Source organism: Lissotriton helveticus, chromosome 7 (genome assembly GCF_964261635.1).
Source record: "Lissotriton helveticus chromosome 7, aLisHel1.1, whole genome shotgun sequence".
Classification (NCBI taxonomy): domain Eukaryota; kingdom Metazoa; phylum Chordata; class Amphibia; order Caudata; family Salamandridae; genus Lissotriton; species Lissotriton helveticus.
Genome location: NC_136068.1, coordinates 966,108,415 through 966,135,512, shown reverse-complemented (window position 1 = coordinate 966,135,512; position 27,098 = coordinate 966,108,415). Strand labels below are relative to the sequence as shown.

General features: G+C 43.7%; 1 protein-coding gene across 1 annotated transcript in view; it reads right to left on the bottom strand.

Annotated features, from left to right (window-relative positions):
- The window catches only part of MAML1 (mastermind like transcriptional coactivator 1), a 227,396-nt gene extending 204,091 nt beyond the window's left edge, over positions 1–23,305 (bottom strand). Inside the window, exon 1 of the mRNA XM_078653531.1 lies at positions 22,428–23,305. Coding sequence (XP_078509657.1) covers positions 22,428–22,739 — 312 coding nt within the window. The 5' untranslated portion in view covers positions 22,740–23,305. The remainder of the gene's footprint in view (positions 1–22,427) is intronic.
- Positions 23,306–27,098: the final 3,793 nt, after the last annotated feature.

Here is a 27,098-nt window from a genome sequence, read left to right as displayed (position 1 = left end):
GACAGCCGGCAGTGCGGCTTCTCCCACGGTCCTTGCTACCCCTCAGACAGCAGCCAATAACTAACAAGGCAGGGGTCTAGTGCAGCTTCCCAGATCCCAAAGCACGGGAGGCATGAGAGGGTGGAAGAGCGAGCAAGAGCAGGCGAGCAAGGGACGGAGCTGAGAGCCCGGTGTGTGTCCCATGAGCACACAGAGTCAGAAGCCTCACAGCCGCGCGGGCTCACGACAACCAGCTACTCTGGTGGGCACCTCCTGCGACCCTGGAGCGGCCGGTGTACAAGCCCCCTCCCCCACACTCCCTCCTCCTCAGTATCTGGTAGTTTAGTCTCAGCGCCAAAGTGCGCGTCAGGGACAGTCTGCTGACAGAGACCCGGGATGCCGCCCTCACTCACTTTTCTCTCTGGAAAGTAGACTGATATTATCGAATTAATCTGCCAGTCACCGGTAATATAAAAAATGTTGTGGTAGTAGTTGTGTGGGCTTGCTTGGACAGCTGACAACAATGCAGAGGTGACGTTTTGCTTTTCTCTTTTTGAGACGGCCCACTTGGAGGGGCTCGTCTGACTTCGTTTTGGCGTAAAAGGTTTATGTTTAAAGATAAGAAGCCTTTTACGCCAAAATAAGTCAGACGAGCCCCTCCAAGTGGGCCGTCTCAAAAAGAGAAAAGTGTACGTCATCAACACCTCTTTCCCAATGGCTGGCCACCGTTTAGCATGAATGGTGACGCCGGCCAATGGGAAAGAGGGGCGGGGCTTAAAGCCCGCTAGTGAACTCTCCATAATAACACTTAATCTCGCCAGCGAGACTGCACAAGTGCGCAGTCTTACACTAGGCTTCGACCTAAAAAGACAATGGGGGGAATGTAATACCACAGAATGAATACAAAAGGTCTCAAAGAGTCATTGCAAGCGATGCCTAGGCTTACCTAAAAATTGTTGTCAAATAATTTTAAGCATGGTGTTGGTCTGACCAGAGAAGCAGACTCGGAGAAAAAAACGATAACTCAAAGACCAACCAGATTGGAAACTGCACATTGAACATATGGAGGTCAAAAATAACTGATCTGCTACTTTTAGTGCAAACAATAAACCTAACTTTGGAAATTAAGCGTTTTGAAAATGTAGCATTTGTGGAAAAAAATCTTCTTTGACACTACAACACTTACAAATAATTATTTGACATTCAAGTCATTATTTAAAACTAAACAGATGTTCAGCATATGTAAGAACAGCTCCTTTTCATGGTCTGGCTCGACAGCGCAGATATCACTGGAATCAGTGGCGTTTATAAACAAGAAATGGTTTCTTAACATGAACTTAGAAACATTCACGAGACCCCCCGCATTGACAACTAGGTAGTAATTGGGGACACATCATGTGCAACATACATATGACCAATATTGCTGTTTAAACTATTTATGAATTCTGCTTTGTAGATCGAACATCCTGAACTGAATACTTCCAAGGTTTTATCAAATGTAAAAATGATAGAAAATTAATGTGTGTTCATATTTAAAGGCAGGGCCCTATTATTAAAAAGTGCAAATGCATTGAGGTGCCCCCTTCTGACCTGGATGCCTCCCCATTAACACCAGTGATTGTAGTGATTCTATACAGAGACGACAATACATTTTCATCGCAGTTGCAACAGTCATGATGAAGACCTTCAGATAAGTGCAACTGAAGAAATTGTTAGCTATGACAATTACATAATAGTAGTCGGGGAGAAAGACATTTCGATATATAAAATAATACGCGCATACATACATAGCTCAAATTGTTCCTTTCCTGCTCCCCCTTGACCACAAACATAATATCTTTGGCAAGGCAGGCCACCTGTTTTGCTTTTTAGCATGACAGACATTTCATACTGCATTATTCAAACAGGTAGCAGAAGACTAACTCTGGAAATTGTGAAAGCCAAGACTTGATCCTGCTAAATAGTTCTAGATCTGAATGGTATGTTTACTGAAAAGAGTACGCCCGGCGTTTACATCCCATCCCACTTACAGAGTCCGTAATTGAATGATGAAACGGAAGCAAGGTGTGAGAGGCAGAGAATGCACTGCTGCTTGGCAAATGTGCCACACACGTCCAGTTGGAGGGAGTGCTCTGTCCACAAAATCCAGCATAGCATGTTCAGTACATGATGGACAACAGTGAATGGAAGGTACTATGCAATGGCTCTTGGGTCTAAAATTGAGCAAATAGAGCCGCAACCTTGTCTCTTATGAGCTACTCCCATGAACGAAGGCATTAGTCTGATGTACAAGGAAATCATGACTGCATGTATAGCTCGTCTGGTATGTACACAGCAATACATGCTGTTAGATATGCCCTTGAATGAACGGCATTAAAACTCAGTGAGCCTGAATTCAGTGAACTGTGCCACAGAAGTACTGCTCGCCCAAAGCTCTTTGCCTGAAAGGTGCCGTACACATGATTCCTCGAAAGTTAATGAATAGTATTAATAGGATTACCCGCATTTAAAAGAATGGCGCTATTTTAAGGAATGTGTGACTAAACCATGGATGCCACCGGAAGCAGCACTGTAAACTCTGAAAATATTAATTAATGCACAACAATAAATAATGCTTTTCAGAGTGCCCCTGAAAAGAAAAAACGTGTGAAAGTGTTTTTTAATAAAGCGAGTGTGGAAAAATAAACATGGGGTGGCGTTGCAAATGCTCAGATTTGTCTTATGGACTATTTTTGGGTCTATACTGCTTTCATTGGCTTAGTGTGTCTTTGGGGATCACATCTGCTTTGGGCAATGTTTGGTGCATAGTGTTGCTTGATGGAGTGTATGAGGGTTTGTACTGCATTTAGAATTTTTCACCTGTCTTTGGGATCACTTCTGCTTTGGTGAGTACTTTGGTGTAGCTGTTTTAGAAAGAATGTATGAGGCCTCTGCTGCTTTGGTGATGATTTTGAGGCAGCAGTGCAGCTTAGCCTTAGTTATGGGGGTCAATTCTTGGATTGGAAGTGGGTAGCACTTCTGTCTGGTTAGTTTTGGAGGCACAGGCAGTGTTTGCTTTCAGTGAACTCTAAGTGTCAATTAACCGACTGAGGTTTTCTAATGAGAATTCGTATTCTCTTTTGATTTAGGGCTATTTTAAGTTTAGAATCACCCTTTCCCTCATCCAAGGCCAGAAGCTTTCTATATGTTGGAAAGTTGGCTAGTAATGCTAAATGGGATGCCTTGATCCCAGACAAGCATGACTAAGAAACAAACTCTACATGACGTCACACAGGAACCCTACACGCAAAAATTAGTTCTGGCAGACCCTTGAAAGCACGTGGCTTTCGTGTGGCCAGAGTTGACTAGGCATTCGCACCAATGCCCTGCAAGGGGGTACAGAGAGGGCAGGCCTTACCAGAGTCCTCTCATAGCTACACACATGGTGAATGATAAACCGCACAAGGTGTGCCAGCCAGGCACAATTCTTTACTCTGCCATTCCTCCACGGGCAGGGTTTGCGTGTTGCCGTTTCATGCACACCTCTGCTGGCAGAGCTGCAAGGTTACTGACCTGGGCAACAATGCCCAATATTAGAGAAACAGGAATAGGACCTGCATTATGCAGCTGTGCTGTTCTTCCCACTCGCTACTGCTATACTATTAATCACCCCATAGCATGCATGATGTGCTGGGGGTCTGTGCTGGCGGTGAGCTTTGTGGCCCATAAGACTGCAGTGCTGATTACCATCCATATAATGTCTACCAAACCTGTGCCGTTGGTCATTACCGCGTAACTAGGGCAGCTCAGCAACATGCGTGCTGTCGCTGCTGTACTGCAGCATGCTTACTGTGCCGCCGATTGGCTCCGCAACCTGCTACTGTTGTGTTATTCGTTAGCTCTGAAAACGCCCCACATAAAGTGCGAAAACAAATAGAGCTTCATTGCTGTGAGCGCCGCCCTACAAAATGTGAACATATTTCAATTCACAAATTTTTCAGGGGCAGCGACCATGTCCTATTAAAGCTGCCAATTATCTCTTTGCACTGTGCTGTCACCCTCAAGGAAAGTAACTCTAGAATTTTGATGATTCTTGCCAAAACCTGGGGGGGGGGGGGCGGAAACGTGCTTTACTTGTAGTTTTTCACAATGCGTTGCATTTTGTTTAAAAATAACAAAAAAAGCTAAGCAGCTGCATTGTGTGTTTCTAGGAGCTACACATGCTAAGATGGCAGAGCATATGGACCAGTGTCCAGCCACTATCATGCTGCGTCCTTTCGCTTAATTTCAAAGAAAAGCTGCCTGGTGCCACCACAGCAGAAAGCAGGCCCAAGAAGTCGAACACCGACTCGAAGCATAACATTTCTTAGACCTAGTGGGCATTTTCAGCTCATCCATCGAGACCATGTGTTTACAGCACTCCCACAGAATCCCAGCAATTACCCTTTGTGACAGGGGGGTGCTTGCAGAAACAATGGGACCCCCAAAGCATAACAGAGAAAGAATCCCCTGTAACCCGGGCCTTTGTTAGTAAATACCATAAATGCCTATCTTTAGAGACAATCAACCCGAGCTATGACCCTGGCGGATCATAATGAAAGATAATGCGCCTCTGGCATGCCGTGCTGGAAGTGGTGTCTTTCACTGAGTGTGTCCTGCTTGCAACAGGTATTGAAAAAGTAAGTCACCCTGCGAGCCGTCATAATGAAAGATAAAGCGCCTCTGGCATGCCGTGCTGGAAGTGCGGTGTCTCACTGAGCATGTCCTGCCTGCAACAGGTTTTGCAAAAGTAAGTCACCCTGCGAGCCGTGTGGCCGCCATAATGAGATAAGACACAGCGCCTCGGGCATGCCCTGCTAGAAGTTGTGTGTAAATAGTAACCTGACCCACGAGGAATGCAGCTGCCACCCTCCGCGCTGCTGCTCGCTCCAGAGACCAAAACGCAGTGGGAGTGAACATTACAAAAGAGGTGGGACATGCCCCCGCCTTTAGCCATTTGCGTGCTATCATTATTGAAAGACAAACACAAAAGCCAATCCGATGTGTGGGAGGAGTCAGACTCAAACAGAGTAACACAAGAAGCCTTGCAGCGCACGCGCGCCGCTAGGCTTGAGCTAAAAAATGGGCAAAGAAAATCTGTTATGTTGGTTGTAAAAGAGTGCCCTTTGACAGCTTCAATTACTAGATTCCTGCCACAGGATGGGTGTCCACAAGGTGAAAGCCAGGCATCCCGCCGCGAGGGGCCGTAGTGGAGATTAAGCAAGCTATTGCCCAGAGTTGCAGAGTGTGACCCCGTGATTCGAGTAGGCACCGGAGTGAGAATTGTCGAGTCTGTGGAATTTTTGAGCCCGAGACCCGCCGAGGTGGGGAATCGAACCCTGGTCCACGGTCGATCTCAGCTTCCGGGTCTGCCGCCTCTAACCACTGAGCCACGCTTCTCCACAAAAAACAGAAAAGTCACCCCTATGTTCAAAAGTATTGACTGGAAGTATATTAGCTCAGATAACAGGCTGAGGTGTCAATGCTCATTCAGAGACTAATGAGTATTTAAAGTATGTACATAAGAACAGCTCAGGACCTATTGTTAACATAGGTTCAAATAATATTTGTACAGGGCATGCGAACCCTTTGAATACAACCTTACAGAATATACCCCTCGCTCCTACTGGTACCATTAATGATAGAAATGATATAGGCGGGCACAAGGCATCCATTAAAACGGATCCTTAAATCATTGTTTGTATGTCTTGGAATGGGGCTGGCCTTTCCAGTTAAGTACAGAATAACGATTGGCTTGAGCTTATAAAGCGTTATATCATTATCTGTTTGCAAGAAACCTGGGCCAGAGAAACCACCAATATAGATGGCTAAGTTTCTTTTCACATAGCGGCTGGTCAGTCCGTGGGAGGGCATCATAAAGGGGGCCTACAAACATTAATAGCAACCTCTTTTAGAAATAAGGTTTCCAAGACAGTCCTTTGTAGTCCCCACCTTCAATTCATTAATATTGCACTTGAGCCAAATGTTATACTGGTGATTGTAAATTTTTATCACAATAATTTTGTGCACACAAACACCAGAATTGCGGAGGAGTTGGACATTTCTTTAAAAGCACATGTTCAAAACAGAAAGACAGATATAGATTATACTTTGGGGAGGAGATTTCAAATGTAAATTATGTCCCCTATCTCTGACAAGTGCTTGTAGCCTGGGGTCAGAAGGTTCAGACATAGGGTGTCATTTTGGGCACAATCCCTGTGGGTACATTTTTAGTACTATACTGCCAAAATATTCGTGTATTTTAACAATTGATTTTCTTAATGACCACATATTAAATCAGATTACATAAATAGGGCGAGGTAATGGTAGCCTCATTGACTTCATTGCCATTTCTGATTATTTTAAACCGCAGTCAGTCAGATTCTCAATTTTAGAGTGTTTAAGTGATCATCTCTCCCTCTCGCTTCTGGTTACATGAGATGCCAAAACTACACCCCATAAATCATCATAAAAACAAGGGCATATTACACAAATGGTCAACCATAAACCCAGACGCTATCCTGGCTCAGATAATGCTCACAAATAAGTCTCACATAGAGGAATGTTTGAAAATTACCATCAATCCAAAGCGTATGCTACCAGGTTTTGCGGATATAATTAGGACCATTAACGTTGCTCTTCAAGGGGGTGGGAAATTATTAACACGGAGAGGCTTCAAATGGTTCGACAATAACTTTACTCTGACACATACCAACCTTATACCAAACCTGAAACAAACACCAAAGGACAAAATGCTAGTCTGCAGTTGTTGACCTCTTTACAAACAAGCATGCGACAGACGAAAAGTGATCATTAGATGGGAGGTTTGGGAGAAACATCATGAAGCCAGTGCTAAGAAAGACTCTAGAGACTCTTCTGGGAGACTGTTAATGCTCCCTTATTCCAGGAGACTCATAACAGCGGCAATGATGCCGTGACTCCGCCAGAGAAATGCGTAAAGCACTTTTCTACTATTTATAGAAGCGTGGAGGCACCCTTTGGATCCATGGTGGCTGTGACTTCCTGTACGAATGTATGTGTGGGGTGCATGGCAACCCCAACTCATGAAGAAGTTAGAAAAGCTTTAGGTCAGATTGTCACCAACAAGGCATTGGGTCCGGATGGAGTTCCAGCTGACCTTTTTCTGGTGAATCTTGATCTCTCTGTCCCACTCCGTACTAATATTTTGAAGTGTATAGCCCACGTTGGCCCACCCAAGTCTTCGGCCAACTTGACAATAGTACCGATTTTTAAGAAAAAATACAGGGCGGACCCTAAGTGCTACCAGACGATCTCGCTAATCGACTGCACTTGTAAAATAATGGGCAAGGTCTACCTAAGCCATTTGGAAACTTGGGTAATGGAGAGGGGGAAGCTTTCCGACATACAATATGGCCTCAGGAGAGGCCTAGGAACGGTTGAGCAGCGTCTTAATTTACACTTGCTCATAAGTAAATACACGCTAGTAAAGAAAGGATCACTCTACCGGGGGTTGATGGATCTCAGCTTTTGATTGGGTTGACAGAGGGAGACTCTGGGAAAAAAAGTTAGCCATGGGCCTAGATCCACCGCCAGTCCATTTCTTAGCACAAATGCACCAAGATTTAACTGGCAGAGTAAGGCATGGAGCAGATGGGGAATGTTCCGCCCCCATAAAAATGAACTGTGGGGTTCGACAAGGGTGCGTATTAGCCCAGTTTTTATTCTGCCTATATATCAACGACTTGGAGCATTATCTTAGTCAAGGGCAGGTGGATGTCCCGAGGGTGTGGTCCACATATTTACCAGCATTACTTTATGCCGATGACTGTTTTGATGGCCAGGATGGGGTTGGGTTTGCAATTACTTTTAAGCAGATTTAATGACTACATGCACGACCCGTAGACTGCAGGTCGCCCTGGGACGAAATGGATATGGATATGGACTGAAGCCCCTGCTGTCTGGAAACGCTCTGACCTATCCCTTAATCAGGAATCTACCCCCTTCTTTATCAGTCTCGCAAGCGAGCAGGTGCTTTAATTAAAAGGTCCGACCCTCGAGCTTCCGGGTGCCATCCAGACGTGACCATTACATCCCCGTATTTATCAGGGATGTACCTTGGTGACACCGCCTGGAAGGAAGAAATAATCATAAACCATTTGTCCGTACCTCTGTGTAAAAACTAGACGTGGCCTGCACTTATCAAGAGCCATGAGTGTTTGAGTGCGACCATTGATCCGCTGTTATAGCTAACCTGAACTCCTGGGGAAGGAACTATATCTTTGCGCATCCCCTACTGTGATCAGAAGGAAAAGAAACAGAACCTTCCCCCTACTGAATAGGATTTTTCCTGTTTACCACATGTGAAAAATACGGATCCTCCTAAATCTGAATCCTTTGAAGCCCCGTGGATTACAGCTTGTGTGTTCCCCTCCCCGGCCACATCCGTTTGCCCTGACGAAGGTGCCTTACACCGAAACGCGCGTCGGCGCTACCACCCAGGACGGCAACGTTATACCATCTCTTTTGCCCCCTCTTTGTTGCACCCTGGTCCATGCAACCATGAGTCCATCTAGTTGTTGCAGGCCTTGTGAAATCCATCTTGTTGAACGGTTTGAATATGTATGAGTCTGTATGATCCCTTTGAAGGTGTGAGTGTTTGTTGAACCCCCCTAAGTGCCCCGGAGTGTTTGGAACATTGCACTGTATAATGATGTCTTTTCCCTGATTTGATATGAATTATTAAATTGATTGTTTTTTATAAATTTCTAAATATTTAATGTATGATTGTCTTTTTATAAACATGTGTTCAAAAATCATTAAAAATATATATTTTTCATAGAAAATATGATTCGAATTCTTGGCTCCGATACCTGGTAATGTTGCCCCTTCCTTAACAGAACTGGATCCCTTGGAGGACCATTGGATATTCATCTAGGCAGGGTGTTCTCTATTTTTTGCTTTGATCCCCTTCCGTCCTGCCTACATCCTGTATCACCCTGGGGAACCCCCTTCTATTACACATACCATCTATCTTATGTCATAGGGAGCTAGGCTTAACTCCGTTAACGCAATGCACATAGATTGCACCGATAATGTTGTAGTACTCTGTGTAGGTTAAAGAGGAGTCCGCACTCAACCGCGCAATAATATTAGACTGCCTTAGTTCAGAACGCACACAGGAGATTCCCTGGCTATGGCATGTCAAGACGTTACTAGAACGAATGGTTGGAGGGGAATGTTTCAGCGCCCCAGATATAATAGCAACCATATCCAAACAGCAGCTGAAAATGGCTCTATTACACATGTTAAAATTAGAAAATGAGCACAGAGCGGGGCAAAAAGAAGGTCCAGGAGAATCTGCCACTGGTCTGTACTGAGAACATTGAACCTTATCTACTCTTCCCTTTAAGTCAAAGGGCAAAATTTCACTTGGTTAGATTTAGGTTTAGTATAGTCCATTTTTTGGTGTCTTACCCCCGTAAGGCGTACTGTGATGCGGAGCTCCATTTATGCCCATGTGACTCCGAGTCAAAGCAAAATATGGTGCACTTTTTATATTTTTGCCAGCTCTATTCAGGGCCACAGAGAAATGTCATCATCCCACTTTTAAAAACATTGAATATAAGGAAATGCAGACCGGCCCTGTATTATTTACAGCTCTTGCAAACAAGAAATTTGCCAGGCTATTCACAATTTCAGCTTTCCAGTGGTACGGCTGCCATTTAGTGAGAAAATGATTAACATGTGTAATAAATTGTTATTTTATTAGGTTTTATGCTTTTCACTTTGGTCTTTTTAACAGTGTAATAAGGACTGTAATAAGCATCCACTAAATCAAACGGTATGAAAATTGGCATGCGAGCACTTTGTTCACAGATCTTCTCGAAAAACTATTATGAATTACTCCATATTATCCCTTTGCGTGTTTTAAAATGAGTGATATTATGTCATGAATTATGTATTTTCTTTTTAAATCAAAAAGGTGCACCTACACGATATGTGTGGGTGTCTCCTGGGGCATTAGCCTGCCATTTAAGTGCGGGCATTAAACAGCCTACATGGTGTTTATTGCTGCAGGGTGACTGTTCGATAAATTGAATAAGACTGATACAAGTTGAAAGTCATTTATTTTTACATGGATTTTAATACGTTTTCTAACTAACAAATCTGTATGTATATCATGAACTGCATTTCTGTGTGTTTTAATCATACCCTGTGACGATAATTGTTGCTATATGCATTTTAAATGTAAGTCTGTTGTGCTCTTTTATGGTTATAACAATAACTGATTATATTTTTTTATTTGAGACACTGGAAGCTGAACACAGCTATCGAATAATCCCAAAATCATGCAAGGCCCTGGATGTGGCAGCAGCGTTTCAGGTAGTACTATGAGCAGTACTAAAGGGCAGAAGATCTGCACCGAAGGCTTGAAAGTGCACGGACATGCACACTCAAGCTGCTGTGGCATTTTCATGGCCAGTTCCACCTGCCACGAAAGTCTGCTTTTCCCCCCAGTGCACAGCAGACACCCATCCCAACTAATGCCCTTTAGCCGCAAGCCATGGCAAAACTGAAAGCAATCCATCTTCGTAGCAATGTGAATAAAGAAAAAGGAATGTTTAAAGTAGATGCGCCATGTGAACTGCGCCTACTGGCATGAGACAATGATACTAAGCTGAGAGGCACCAGACAGAAAGGAGCAGCAGCTGTCTTTATCGTAGGCAAAGATTAGACTAACCCGCTTGAACAGCAAAAGCTGCATTTGACCGGTATGATGAGGCTGCAAACACTGTGCAGAGAGAGAATCCGGAGAAGCAGAAGGAGTGTGGAAACTTTGGGCTGCTGAAACATGACGGGGTGGGATAACAGCAAACGAGAGAGGGGAACACAGGCTTAAGACTATATTTCTAACAAGATCGTAAAGAGGTGCCACCCAATAACAGTTAAAGAATCACAATAACCACTGCCTACCATTCCCATAAACTGCTACGCAACCCAGACTTGATCCACAGGCACAATTCAGAATCACTGGCACCACGAAATGCACAACCCGCAATCCACAACCCAGAATCTCCGGGACAGAAGAAATGTCATATTCCAAAGGCCAAATTGAGGCCGTACAACCCAAAACATTTTGGAAAACAGATCTATGCATCCATTGTAAAATACAAATATAGGCACGGTGCTACCAGTACGAGCCATTGCTGGCGACCACACCACTGACAAAATTACTTGCATCCTTTTAAGAATCCTGGTATCTCTTCCTGGAGCAACCCAATGACAGAAAAAAACAAGCATTTGCAATGCAATCGGTCTCGCATTTGTCAAAGTTAGAAATCTTAGCATTGTAAATGATGTTTCTTGTTTGCAGTGGAGTAACGTAACAGGTAAAGCAGCTGACTTTGGAAGTGGTGAACTAAGATTGAGTTTTGAGATTAACTGTATTGTATTGTATGCACGGCAGGTGACGCAGTTTAGCTCTTATTCTGTTGAGCCTTATGTCTGCGTGTTTATACTACTTATGGTGCATGTTCTAAATGAAATCACACAAAGCTAGTGTACCTTTTAGTATGTATGGAAGAATGCTAGTAGCTAAGCTCTGAGACACCCCTGCTTGCTACTACCCTTGGAGAAAGAAGGTTCAAAGAGAATGGGAGCAATACCGGAGAGTGCAGTGCGTATATATGGCACAGGGTGAATGCCTCTACATAAGATGGTAGGGGTACCATCTAGTATGCATTGAATAATGCAATGAGTGAGGCTAAGAGGCACCAGGGAACACACAGTATAAACAGAGGGGCCGGTGGTTGGCAGAGTTGTGCGAACAGACCACATGCAACTGTGCTGGGGTGCAGAATGATACAGACTCAGTCGCATCCCTAATGCTCCATTGACAGGCAGTGCTTGCACTGGAGGACAAAAGGTGCCAACACCCTGGGCGTGATGTCAAAATGAGAAGCAGTCGAACACACATTAAATTTGTATTTCATGAACAATCTTTTATACAGTTTTTGAAACAAAACACACACATGGTATTTAAATAATACTCCAACAATAGTGAATCAGGCACGGTGGAAATCCCATAGGCATGTGGCTGGTGCAGACTCAGCAGTCGGTGCATGCTGGAGGATGGACAAGAGCAGGAAAGCGAAGGGCACAAAAACGTGGGTGACAACGGCTTACAGAGCTGTGCAGCCATGGACCAGGTGTGACCCGGGCTTTCATGTCACTGCGGTGCACCCAGAGACATCGAGGAGGTGCCGCCTCATCTGGTAAAAAGGTGCACTTGGGGCACAACCCAGCACAAAAATCTGCCACTCACCAGGTGAGTTTTTTTCCTGCACAAATGGGAAAAACATTGCCCATTTGAGCGGGAAATAGCCCCTTCTGGCAACGCTGCTGGCAGGGCGATTTGGAGGCTGAAGTGGTAATCCCGTTTCCTCCATGCGAGTGTGTGCCGTTAAAAAGCAAGCAGAACTAAAAAATAATTGTGGTGACTCCGAAAGAACACAGCTAACTCTTCTCCTAAACTGAAACTAATTGCAGTAATCTTACTGCATGATAATCAAAAAGCCTATCTAGGTCTGAATACTGCAGCGAGCTTGGTGCACTCTGTTTTTTTTTCTTATCTAACGTGCGAGTGCATGTCATTAAAAGGCACTCCGCTTTCAAATAAAAAGCAAGGAGGAGGGGACAGCAGAAGAGACTGAGCGGGCGGCAGGATCAGGGGAGCACGACAGAGCAGGGGGAAGAGAGCAAGAGAAGGAGCAGGCATGAGCAAGTTCCTGAGCCTAACCAAGCAACAACAATAATAATTTCATTAAAAGTGCTTGTTAAGTAATAAAATACATAAAGAGTAAGAGCACATTTAACAGGTGCAGTCTTCATGGGAGGTTACAACAGTAGAGAAGGAGGGACTACTGAGCATATTACCCAAAGAAAAGCAGCCATTACAGAAAGACTGTAAAAGGAGCCAATTACAAAGATGGGTGGGGCTTAAAGCCCATATTCTAGATGCAGCATGTCTCAAAGAGACAGCGCATGTGCAGCCTAGGCAAGACCTTACAAGGAAAGCACCCCTCCAGGCCATGGATCACAGGCTTGCAGCAGGTCACATGATGGGCCATGGCACCTGTATTACTGTATGTTGGCCATAAAACATAAAAGACCGCTTCTCCCTGTTGTGTGTTAAATGTGTGTGGCTAAGGGGGGGGGGGGGCGGTGTATGCAAATAGCAGCTAGTCAACCAAATTATTCAGCAGTAAGTGTGGAAAGAGGCAGGGCATATGGGAAACCCGTTTACAACTAAATGGTCCTGGCCCCCTGATATACCTCCGTAAAAAAAATTGATGTTCATAGATTTACATTTTTTATTTGTGTTTTTGGATCATTAAGAAATAATTTAGCTTGGGTAGACATTGCTGATTCGAGACGAATTTTTCTAGACGACAATTGTAAAAATGGCAGATGTGTTGCAGTGATGCCATATTTTAGGAACCATGAGACCTACATACTTCATTTTGGTGACAAGTAGTCTTAGAGACAGAAAATAAGTCCTCAGAGCAACCCTTCCGACATTTTCCAAAATCGCTATAATAGAGGAAGAAGAGATATATAGAAATGAAACAAATCATGTTTTTTTTTAAATCTTTTAAGTATACACCAAACAATGTTTATGCTCTGAATATGAAAAAATAATGTTAATCACTCCTAGTTTAGACACAGTCTCATAGTTCACTTTATTTGTTTCTGCAATCACTTGTGGTTCATTTGCAGAATATTGAACATTTGAGAAGAGCATATAGAAAGGGACATCTTTTTGTAGCACGTTTTGCAAGTACATGCAAGTTCTGTGGGTAGAGGCTTTAGAAATGTGTTGGGTTTTAGCACCCCATCAAAATCTTCCCAACCAAATTCACACGGATCTTTATCTACATATGCATCTAAAACATGTACACATCTTCTGATCAAGTAGAACACTTTTAATGTATCCACGCACAAAATAGGACGTCGGTGGAATGTCATGTAGCGGGACTGATTTCTTGAACTCACCGTATTGAAGACTGTCAAATATGTGACAGTCAAAACTCGTTTTTCACACATGCACAAGGTGTTTTTCTACATCTTTAAAGTCACATTCTTCTTCCGTCTCACCAAATCCTTTTAGAAACGTCACCGTTCAGCAGTAAAAGCTTCAAGCTGTTGTCCAATTTTGCTCATAGTGTCATCACCCGTAAGAATATGTGCCTTGATAAGAACACTGGGCATCTCTGGGTCAAGTTACTTGTACAGAATATGAAGTGGGATTGTCTTTTCTCGCCTGTTCCACAACGTACCCATAACTCTGACAAACCTTTACTTATGAACCTTGTAACAAATCTAAGTAGTACAATAATAACCGTCTGTCATTTGACAGTAAGGACTCAAATGGAACCATTTAGAACAGCCCACTCAACATGTGGCGCACACCAAGGTCCTCTTCCTCCAATTTGCTGTTAAGTTCTTAAAAAATATGGCCCTTACATTTAGAACATCTCTCTGCAGGCACAAATTCCTCATTGACAATCATTCCACATGCAATAATTGGAAAAGAAATTCAGTGTTCACTAAAGCATCAGCAATGTTTTAGCGAGTTAACATCTCCAAGTTCATCTTGTTTGATGTTGATGACCAGAATTTATCAAGTTGCACAGATATAGGTGTCAAATTTTCAATGCAGGAAAAGTCAATTGTTCCACTTGTAGACATTCATCTGATTCTCGTACATTCTTTGACAGATAGTTTAAGAGAACTGTCAAAGACAATGTGCAGTTCTTGCATGCTGCACACTGACTTGGAGATCTGTAAACAATCTGAACTACCTCACCGACGTTTTGCATGGATGAAATCTTGACCTTTTGCAATTGTGATACACAGTCCACAACAACAGCAGTTTTCAATCAGGGGACCATTTTGAATTGAAATTCTTCAGGTGAAAGTTTTGTTTTCAAGCTCTTGTACAAGTTTGTGCTTCACTAGTTTGGTTTCAGCTCCATCAAATAATGGCTTTGTTGGAAGAAGATCATGCAACAGAATGTCCTTGATAAATTCACCAGTTTCTTTTGCTGCATCCATCTCTCTATGTACGTGTTTTTTTTTTTGTAACCTGTTTTTAGTGGCTGTTTGGACGAAACTCCTATTATTACAATTGAAGAGTGAAGTTTAGCTTTAATAATTATGTCAAACAGCTTTTTCTCTTTCAATACAAATCTCTCCTGCTTCAGTTCTGCATATAGTTTTGATCCATATTCCAGGGCAACTAGTAGATGTGTCTTTATATCTTATCCACATATTGTTTGGTCACTAAGTTGTGTAGTCACACAGGCTCAGTCATTTCAAAGTGGTTTCCTTTGCTGCTCATATCTTCTAGCCTACAATGCAAAGTGTTGGTCAAATTATTTCTGGAGACACCTCCAGCGGCACAGGGGGGAACATGACCGCGGGCTCTGAGACCTATTCTCTTGCCGCGCTCCCATCTATCTCTCCTAAAGCTATGGAAGCACTGTTTGTCAAAGTAAAATCATGGTCTCTAGATGACCCTATGAGACCTGATGCTTTTAGAAATCCCCAACAGTGTCTCCTGCCTGAGTGCTTGGGGTTAATTAATCTATCTCTATCCTCTGAGGTGGCCCACAAGACTTGGAAACACTGCAAAGTGGTCCCCCTACTGAAAAAAACAACACTAGATGTGTCCAAGCCGGAAAACTTCCGACCGATCTCGCTGCTTCCGTTCTGATCTAAAATCATGGAATCGCATGTCAATTCGATTGTAACTCATTACTTGGAAGTAAACTCAATACTAGACACATCCCAAATGTGTTCCTTCCTCTGCACAGTACAGAGTCCGCTTTGCTGGCGGTCATATAACAGCTGCGGACCGCCTCGGATGCCGGCAGAACTACAGCGTTAGTTCTGCTGGATCTAAGTGCGGCCTTTGACACGGTCTCCCACGAAATCCTGCTCCATCGCCTGGAGGAGAACGGGGTCAACAATAAAGACCTTTCTTGGTTCTCGTCTTTCTTGACCAGTCGGACTTTCCAAATAGCTGCCCCTCCTTTCTCCTCCCACACACACCCATTATGCTGTGGTGTTCCCCAGGGGTCAGAACTGAACCCTACCTTATTGAATGTGTGTGTGAGACCATTGGCGCTGATGGCCAAAGCCTGTGGAATCTCCTTGGTGTCATATGCCGATGACACCCAGCTGGTGATCACCTTTTCCAACAATCAAAGCCAGGACGCGGCAAAATTCAGATAAGATTTAATAGCCATCTCGGAGTGGATGACCGCTAATTATCCGCAGCTAAACTTAGCCAAATCCGAAATCCTTCTGGTAGGCAGGGACTCCCATCTCTAGGGCAATCAATGAATGGTGATCTCAGCTCTTGGAATGCCCCCGTACCTAAATCTGTGGTGAAGAACTTGGGTATCATGATGGATAAAGAACTCAATGTTGATGTGCATGCCAAATCCGTGGCAGGGAAATGTTTCAGACTGTTGCGAGGTCTAAAGCCTATACTTGTTTTTTATTCTCAACCCCGTCGGCTGATCACCCAAGCCGACGGGGTTGCTACTTTTGGGTTCCAACAAATCTGTGATCAAAAGATTGCTGTGTGTTCAGAACGCTGCAGCCCGCGCTATCTTTGCCCACCCTAAAAACTATTATGTTTCCAACCTCCTACACCGACTACATAGGCTACCCCTTGAGCAAGGAGTTTGCTTCAAAACGCTATGTATCACCCATAAGATTCTCTCAGGCATCGGCACAGGAATCCTGAGTGAGCTATGCTCCTATTATGTATCTATACGAGCGGTTCGCTCAGCCAACCTGCTCCTTGCCAGAATCCCACGAATACGGAGGGTCAGGTCAGGTGGTCGATCTTTTAAGCGGTTGGCCCCCACCTTATGGAACTCCCTCCCTCTCCATATCCGTAGCATTACCGATCACCTGACTTTCAGAAAGCTGGTGAAGACCTGGCTTTTCTCCCACTGCTTCCCCACTCAGTGTTCTACTTCAGCGCTGGGACACCCCAATGAGGGGGCAGCAATGGGCTATATAAATATTATAACATAACATATTATACCATTCAAAAAACACTTGTTTACATATAATGGGCAGAGGACCACTGTTGGCATTAAAGAACATGAAACAAATCAGATGCTTATTTAGAAGAACTGCACAGAGGAAGCCAACGCTCAATGACGTCATGAAATGGACTACCATCCCATCCAAGCAGACCACCAATATCTTACAATAATGGCCTCTTTTTTACTATACTGCCGAATATGATAAATACCAATAACTCAGGACCAATTAAATCTTACATGAAATTAAAGTTAAATCTTTGAGTCACGTAGACATTATAGACCGTTCACATGGTAGCCACAATAAGCTACGGCAACAACGGTCTTCCAGGATGCTGCAATTGTTAAGCTTTCCCCTGCATTTCAGTGAGGTTCTTTTAAAGCTAGTAGTAACTGGTCATAAAACTGACTGCAGGTAAAAGCATCACTATACGGAGCATGTGTCAGGAAGCACTGCATCCTCAAAATACCATTAATTACAATGAAGACTCCAAAGTTCAATTGAAAAGGGACATACTTTGTCAAAGGAGAGCCGCACTAATGATGTTTTTCATTCGGTTTCATAGCTGCATTGGTATTGAGCAAGCTTTGAACTACTACAATCCCCGCCTCTTCTCCCGACATTGAATACAAAGCCTCCTAGCTATCGAAAAGGAACGTTTTCAACCCTATTTAGGACACAGAAGTGGGGATCATTCCCACCCACTAATCAGAAACCAGTATTCCCACTCTAGGGTTTGTACAATGAGCCCGATGTGTGAGGTTTCATTACCGGCGAGTAATGAATTCCTGGTTACACTAGTGTACCTGTTTAGGATTGTTGAATAAATTATAGGATTTGTACTTAAAAAGATTGTGTGATGTAAGTATTGGACTTATTAGTGTATGAGATGCTTATCTCCTTTGTATACAGTATTTGTCTCCACAGTTACTGATACCTCTAAATAAGAGTAGGATACTGATGACATGATTATCATCGCACGCAGAAAGAGGGAGATTAAACATTGATAAAGCACTATGTAATTCTCACCTCCGTGTCCTTAGTAGAATTCAAAACTTTCCTTTACGATAGCTAGGAAATTTTGTATTCAAATCGGAAACAAAGGAAGTTTGCTTCAAATGCGTGTTTAGGGCAAGCAATATCCACATTAATAAATGTGGCTACTGACTAGAGCAACATCCATGCACACACTGACACTGACCTCACATGATGCAAATATTTATAGAAACCCTCATACAGATACCTATGCATGCATGCACAGAGCAACACAGCGACGGATATCTATGCAAAAACAGACCAGGACATTTACAGATTAACACGTAGAGACGTGCACACCAGCCTACAGCAACCCGTAGATGGACCAGCAAACATGCAGACACCATTGCACTCTAGCCAAAAGACATACAAGTGCCCATTACATTAAATAAACACACAGAACTCCGTTTCAGATGCATACAGTAACAAAAGACACACAGAAGATGAAGAAATAATGGGAAATGGAGATGGTACTGAGTGTTACCAGTAATTCACTCATTGGCCTTTCCTGTGGTGATGGACTGCTCCAGTCATCATCCCATGCACATCCAGTGGTAAAAGTATTTTTTTTTTTAAACAGAGAAACTGGAATCAAGAAAAGTCAGATGGATATGGCATGGGGAAGTGCCAACACAAATATTTTGCTCACTGACGAAGCGTTGAGAGATTAAGTTATGAATGGTAAAGCTAGGGAGTGCCCCAAGTGTTGGTTGAGAATCTGAGCATGCCACAAATACTTTTAACAATGGGTGTCAAATAAGAGCAGAGGTTGCAAATTTTGGCATGCCACTGGAAGTACTAAAGAAACAAGGTCATGAAAGAAATGGTCGAATTCAGTTAAGCCACTGGCGATCACACGGGGATGCGTTCCAGACCGTTGTCTTTTACCCACTATGCAAATCTGTCTTAGTCCTGCCCAAACTGCCAGGTCAGGTCCTCTTCAGACAGGAACATGGGCAACCCTAGACTGCTTTCGGCCTACTTAGGCCTCATCTTTGAGATATAGCAGGAGTTCTTGGAGCAAAGGATCAGGGTCTAGGCATATCCGCTGTAGATTCTATCCTGCATTCACTGTCTCATGGTGCAACATGTGAAAATACGAACCACGCATGTAAAATGTCAATAAAAGGCTTCTTCTGAACAGAAGGGAAATCAAACAGCTGTCTAAGATGGCTCAACTCACCACTTCTTGCGGTGAAATATCAAACGAATATGCAAGCAAAACCCAAGAACCCTTGAATGGAGAGAATCATGTTCTCTGGTGAGGCAAAACCATGGAACTGGTCAGGTCATTCCAACTAGAAGGACCCGGCAGTCACAGAATCAAAACCAGAATGTGTGTCCTTAGCACCGGCTCTGAAGCTTCCAGAATGAACTCTACTTACGATATGAATTACTACACCCCTCTTTTCCTAACTTTCTATCCTTTACTCCTTACATTTCCTTCTCTATTAAAATCTAACCAGCAAGAGGGCAATCACATTTATAACAATGTACTAAGGATCTATGCCAATTGTGGTCTACCCCACAACAGTATTAACGATTGTATACAGTATATAAAAATAAAAAAATAAAGTCCCCAACTTAAATATAAAAACTCCGATGGGGAAAAAAACGAGTGTAATCTGCACTACTGCTTGAAATCCCTCTTCCGTGAAGCTGAGATGAACGAAAAACTAAAACCTAACTCCCTCTTTATACCAATAGTTTGCTTCGTCACCTATTCATAACGCCCATTGCAGGTGTGCTGAAGACTGGATTACCTCCGCAGTTCGTTAGAAAAGAAACAACGAGTACTCTCAATATTGCAATAACGACATATTCTTCCCCCAACAACCAACCTGTAAAAGTGCCAGGACATTGCCATCAGCACCCTGGAGAGGGTTTGCCCTCCAACTGCGCCACTTCAGTGCTTTTATGAGGCAAAGGAGCGTAAGGAAGTCACGGAGCATATAAATGGCACCACCCCGCTCTCCCAATAGTACACCTCTTGACTGCCATCTCGCTGACAGGCCCTCAATGTAACATTATCACCTCTAATATTTTGTAACCAACTCAAACCTTTAGGGTTCCCCTCTGCCCAAACCGGCATGGTTTCACCTTAACACACATTTCTCTGCAAGGGTGAAGGCACAAACGATTGAAAGGCACTATTGGCTTTCCTCTTTTCTTGACGGTACAAGTATTGGTCGATTGGAACTACTGTGGCACATCTCTCGAAGATGCATATTTGCAGTGTGACAACCGCTTTGAAGTGGCCACTAGTCGACAAAATACCTAAATACATTTTCCCTGGCTTCACTTATTTTTGCTCCTTGTTCGGGCCAGCTTCCTCTTACACCACCCACGAAAACCTTCACGCCTCTTTCGTCAGAATATACACATTTTGCATAATTGTCTTAACAAAATACCTCCCAATCGTTTGGGCAGGAGCTTCGCAACAACAATAGTTAAAACTATTATGATGAATAGGTAAACATCTACAGTCACATCTTTTTTTCCTTTGATCATTAATTTAAAAAAAAAAAAAGACATGCCGATCTTCTTATTATACTGCAGCTGGTAACAGGGCCAAAATGATCACACCAACTGCCATCCTGTTACTGCTCTATGAACTTCTAAAGATACCAATATCTCCACAATGTCCAAAACGACTTCAGCAATACCACTCCTCCCAAGTTCGTGAAAGGATTGTGGTATTAGTATAGCCTGGCGCCCACAACATATTGTTTAAGTCAAAAATAACAATTTTTCGTGTTTTGTAGCACACTGAAAAAGAGGGTCTATCCTCTCACAGCACAAATCCTTGGGATGCCAGTTTACAATACCACAGTGTGTAGCTGTGAAAGATTGTCTGCCACTAAGGCAAGATATGGATCTAATAAGTTGTTCAAAGCTGCATATATATAGTTCATTAAGGCAAAGCATTTATTAGAGTGCATGCTAAAGAAATGCAATGATTACAGCTTCCAATACTGGCAGCAGTTACAGTATACAAATGTGTACACAGTAGCAACAATTAACATTTTGAAGCTACTTATAATGCTTCTAGAATGCTAAATAGCGTAACACATTTTTATAATCGATATGTACAAAATGAAAGTAATTTATGTACCCCACACTAAGCCTATATACCCTTGCATTGGTGCAAATTAACAATTCAAATAGGTTTGCAGATGTAGACTGTTGTAACTACTACTTGTAATGTGCGTGGAGTGTGGAGCACTGTGAACAGTGCTCCACACTCGACTTACTGTTGTGGGGGGGGGGGGGGGTTCTCTGTGTGTCAGCTGGTTACAGGCTGGCTTGGGATTAGAAACGTCCTTCCCGCAGGCATCTCAAAGTTAATAAAGCCTTCCACATACTTACCTCGCCTTCAAGAGTCTTCTTTCAGCTTTCAGGACAGACCTTCTAACCGCACCACTGACAACCTTGTGTGAATATTTTTTTCCATGAAAACACATGTACAATATATATATATATATATATATATATATATATACATATATATATATATATATATATATATATATACATACATACACACACACACACACACACACATAAACATTTGCTACTTGTGAATTTATTATAAACTACTGCAAATTCTCTTTCCCTACCCGCACCCCGAACCCTTTCCTTACCAAGGAAAAGGCTAACTAACGCCTGTCCTTGTCAGGAGTAAATACTCGGACTATTTTAATGTGAGAAGTGATCAGAGGGGATTTGGTGAATATCGTTAAATATGCGAACATGATGCGAGAGTATGCTCAGACTCACATGGTATCGCACACTACCAATTTCTGCATAATCTAGTCCCAGCATGTAGGTTTCAGAAAGATGGCCAAATCAGAGCCTAGCAACAATCCGAATATATAATGAGTCATGGCATAGTCACTGTGACAGTTATCAGAGATTTGATATAAGAATGCCTTCATAATTGTCTACCTCACTGAAACCAAGAGACATACGTTTATTAAAATAAAAATAGGACAAGACGAGTTATAAAGCATACTAACGACAAGTAGACAATTTATAAAATGCCACACTCGAGCATTAACGTCAACGTTCTATATATTATGTGCACCTGTCCTCATGCCTGCATCCATGGCCTGAAATGCAACCTTACTGTGGTGATACGGCTTCTGCACGCCGATCTCCTATTCTTGTACCATGACTTCCAATTAGCAATGTCTCCACCTCCTTATAAATATCCGCAACGTGGTGCCACCTGATTGCCAATCTATAGAAGCCATATATTACCACTACTCAACCAGGGTCCTTACCGCTATGACGGCGCTGTTGCTCCGGTCCCCATCTGTTCCTGTGCCGTTATCACCGCCACCGGACCCTGCCACTCCCCGTTCACCAGCCCCGGAGGCGATGGATGGCGCCCGGTGCTTGCCTGCTCGCTTTGCCTTTGCTTGGAGGCAGCGCTGGTGCAAGCTGTAAGTCTGTTGTCGCTCTAAGTCTAGCCGCTCGGCTGAAACTGCCTCGTAGCGGCTCTCACAAGAGCCGTGATGCCGGCGGCAGAGCTCGATCCGGCGACGGAGGCGTTCCATCACCGCACTGTGCCGGGGCACTGCGAACTCCGCCATGGGAGGGTAGAAGTATCTACCCCCGGGGGGTGTACATCGAGAACCCGGGACTGGGCTTCAGAGATCCCCAGTCTCGGGTAGAAAGACCAGACAGCACAACCGCAAATCAATATCCAAGGTAACCACCAGTACAGTTTCTTCGCTCCAGAATTGGCCACACAGAATCCCCGGTCTTGGGTAAAAACTGTCCTAATGATTGATGCCACTTTGGCGGAACGGAGTCACCAATTATACCCTTAAACTCCTTCGTTCAGGATCCAGCTGGACACATCGCGCTGTACTCAAGAGGTCTCCTGGCACTGCCGCCAGTGATATGGCCCGCCTCCGTTTCTTGCTACTCCAGGCCCAGCCGTCCTGGGACAGATCCCTCTGCTCGTAGAAGGCCTTTAACAGTTCCTGGGAGCGCCTGGAAAGGATTTCCAGGGCTGGAGGACCGCCGCAAGGGATGGAACCTCGCAGAGCCCCCTGGGCTCCCAGGGCCCTGGGCTCCTCCGGTCCTCAGAGGTTACAACCCTGCGCCCAGCCTCCGCCCGCCATTGTTATCTTTCTCTCTTCGGCCATCTTGGAAATTGTTTTCGGCTCTCAGGGAGTTCAGCGAAGGGGGCTGCGTTTGACGTCACTACGCTCATAGGAAGGACGGGCAACACAGTATCCGGGATATTTACAAACCAATAGGAACTCAGAGAAGAAACCGGTGTAAACACCCTTACGTCCCAAATTACATTGACAACTTCCGGAGCGACAATCCTGATAAGTTTAAAGCGTCAATGCTTGGTCGGTGGCGTATTGTATTACGTAGAGGTGGGCGAGCCACTGAAGGCTCGAGACAAATGGCAGGCTCTGTCTTAGCTCGAAGTTCTCTTGGACCCTCGAGCTTAAAACGAGCCGGGCTTTACGATGCGCACCTGTGCCCCTTTCCCCCGTAACGATTCTGCTAATTATGAAGCTTCCCATAACTTTCTTTTCAGACGCTGGGAGAAAAGAAAGGAATCTCGTTTGATAGTTTTTCCCCAAGCACCCCCCCACCCCTGCCCTCTTTTGCTCGGGGAAGTCTCTTTCTATTGTTCGTGCTTGTGTGTGTGTCAACGGGACAAAACCAATTGGGCAGAGAGGAGAGAGTGTACATCTCCCACGTTCTTAATTTTTGCCGAGGTAAGTGAATGTAACAATGTATGCATTAGTTTCCTTCGCAAATAGCTAATGGGAGTTTTGTTAGATGGAGCCTGTGTGAGCACTTTATTATGCTGAATATATAAGACTGGGCTTCCGCTTTCTTTAGACACAAATAATAACACGCATTGGCATAGCCAATAGGTCTCGCTTTTGGGACCTAACAAGAGTTTAGTGGTGCACCACATTATCCCGCGTGCTGTTCCGCCAGGTATTGAAGAGCTATACAATCACTACACACATGGTGTGAAAGAAAGAATGAATAGTTTTTGTGCATGGAAATGGTGCTGGGTGAGTGTGTGTAAGTAACAGTAGAAGGACTGTACCTTAAAGAATGCATACATCTTGACTGTTCCTAGGTAGACAAATCAGTGAAAAAACCAGCAAACACACAACCCCTCTGTCCTAAGACCACAACCCAGGCAGCCTTGCGCATCACCCCTTCATGAAGCACCTAGAGGAGGCCCAGTACACAAGCCCACTCAGCTCTATTCCGGGCCCTCGAGGAGGAAAGTGGTGAGGCATCCAATACCAAGCAACGAAGGACGAGGAGACCGGCACTCCTCTGAAGGAATGAACCTTTAAGTAACTAAAACAGCAAAGATGCCTGTGCTCGCATCACACGTTATAACTCCGAAACCCTTCACTTCTCATTTTCATTCCTTTCCAACCTTTCACACTAGAAAAAGGTGATCTCTTTTTTAAAAATGCATTAGAATGGCGTGTGCAGTATTTATTGGGAGCTCACGCACTGTATTCAAAGTTTCACTTAAGTAGAGCACAGATACAGTACTCATTTAGCTGGCACGATGCTTCTCACATGCATGTGTCTGTGTAAGTATACATGGGAATGTTTTTTCCAGAGTATCTTGCTTTTAGCACCACTGCCTCAAATTAAAAATGCGAAGCAAAATGCTTAGGCAAGTTTCAGAACGTTTTTCATCACTACCTGCACCTATGCAGGTTTTAGAATTTGGAGCAGTTATATCAGTGTGTTATTTCCACCCATTAGCTTTCCAACTCAGACAGCAGCTATTTAACCAGGGATATTTCGAAACACACAACATCCATAATGTTATGTGACCTCTTAGCCTGACAGATCGGTGCTGGGCAGGGCTGCGGGATGAAGTAAGCTGAGAACAGGAAACATCAAAGATGCTGATGACGGGGGAAGGAAAAAAACACAAGCGGTGCAGTGCACGTAGTCTCTGGGGCCCGAGGTTTTACATGTCGGAGTCCGTGCAGGACTGTCGTGCGTGATGCACAATAAATAGATGCAAATCCAGTTTATTGTGTTTAAAGCTAATGTTTCTTAAAAAGTATATAGAAGTATGTCTGCCACACAATGAAAGGTCAATGTGAAAAAATGATAGTAGGACCTTTGTTGAAAGATAGGATACACCAGTTTTGACTTGACTTGTGTATATATATATATGTGTGTGTGTAAGTATATTTCCATCATTTGTACAGGGCACATTCTGACATCGGGAAGGCATGGAATAGCTGTCAGCAATTCAACTTTCCAGTGCCAACAATATGAAAGTGTAAAAATACTAAGCCTGGTCCCATTTAGAAAAAGAAACCATCCCCAATACGGAGAGAAGCAGAAATGTCCCAGTTCCCTGCGGGTTCAGTGTGTGATCTGTGAGCTAAGACACTTGATACAGACACCCCTCCACTGAGGGGGGTGTGACTCGTGGGAAACACAGCAACAAGTCCTGTTACTTGACACACTCGTCGGAATGTGTGGCACTGCGTTCTTTTTAAACTCGACAGCTCGTGTGTGATGCAAAAAACCCTTGGAGAGGTGTGCCAGCAGGGTGCCATGCAGGGCATTGCACGCTCCAGGGCACTGCCTACTCGCAGAGCACAGCTATAAAGATAAAACACAGAGCCAAACATCTAAAGACAAACCAGCATAAGTGCGTCTACGGAAAGAAAGTTTCCAGCGGTGTCTAAGCCAGGTTGGTGTATACTGGGGCTTGGCGGCTGCGCACGTTCATGCGCACATGCACGCAAGCTTTAGGTCAGGTTAGCACTTTGAAATCCCCCTTACTAAAAGTCAAGCAGCAGCGCATGCACGGCTCTAGGCTCGACCTAAAAAAAAGCATTGGCATAGCCAATAGGTCTCACTTTTTGGACCTTATAAGTATTTAGTTATGCAGCAGAATATCCTTGGTGCAAAAACACCAACTGTTGCATGGCTAAACACTTATAAGGTTCCAAATCCGAGACCTATTGGCTATGCCAATGCTTGTTATACAAGTTATGCATTATGAATTTCTGATACCCAGTCATAAGATGGCACATAGGTACAGGCTGCTACTAACAACCATTGACAAAGTCAATAGTTCAGGCTAGTTGTAAATGTAATGTTACTTGATGTATTATATATCATGATGTAATGACAGAAACAGAAAAATTCCAGTTGTGTGGCACAACATGTTTAGCACAGGTTTTTAGCTTAGGTGTCTTTAAGCTGCGCCCTTAATCACAAGGGTCAAGTTTTAAGTGAAGTGTCCTATTCATAAGAGCATTCTGTGTCAAAGGCCTAGAGTACATACAGATGCATGCCACACATTACATTTAAACAAATAATTTTCACTCAAGCAAGGCAAAAATGACTTAGCAATCAAAATATAGAAAATACTGAAATGTGGGAGCTGATCCAGGGAAATACAGTCGGAGCATTCGTGATAGATCATTGAGCTGAAAGCATGCCTCTGAACTATGTACTGATCTGCAGGTCACAAAGTTTGAATTCCACCAAACACGTTCAGGATACCCTCCTTCAAAAGGTGGTAATAACACATACTTACTTAAGTCATGCAGATTTTCCCGAAAGTGCAAAGGCCAAGGACTGGCAGTTTGACAATTACCATTTCTCCAACTACACTTCTATTAAATACAGGAGCGCCTCATTTCCACCCCGGAAAGGTCCATCATTGATGTAAAACTGCGAGTATTTCCTGGGCAAGAGATGTGCGGATATCCACAAACGAGTGTTTGAAAAGTAGTGTTCTACTTCTAGAGGGTATCCCACACTTAAATCCAAAAAGGCTGCCAACCATCTAAAAGTACGCTGTAATTCTGGCTGAATTTCCAAGTAAGTGGACTTTACCATCAACAGATTTCAAATCCCGATTCTCTGAATTAGAATGCGATGTATCTATGAGTGAGCAGGGTGGG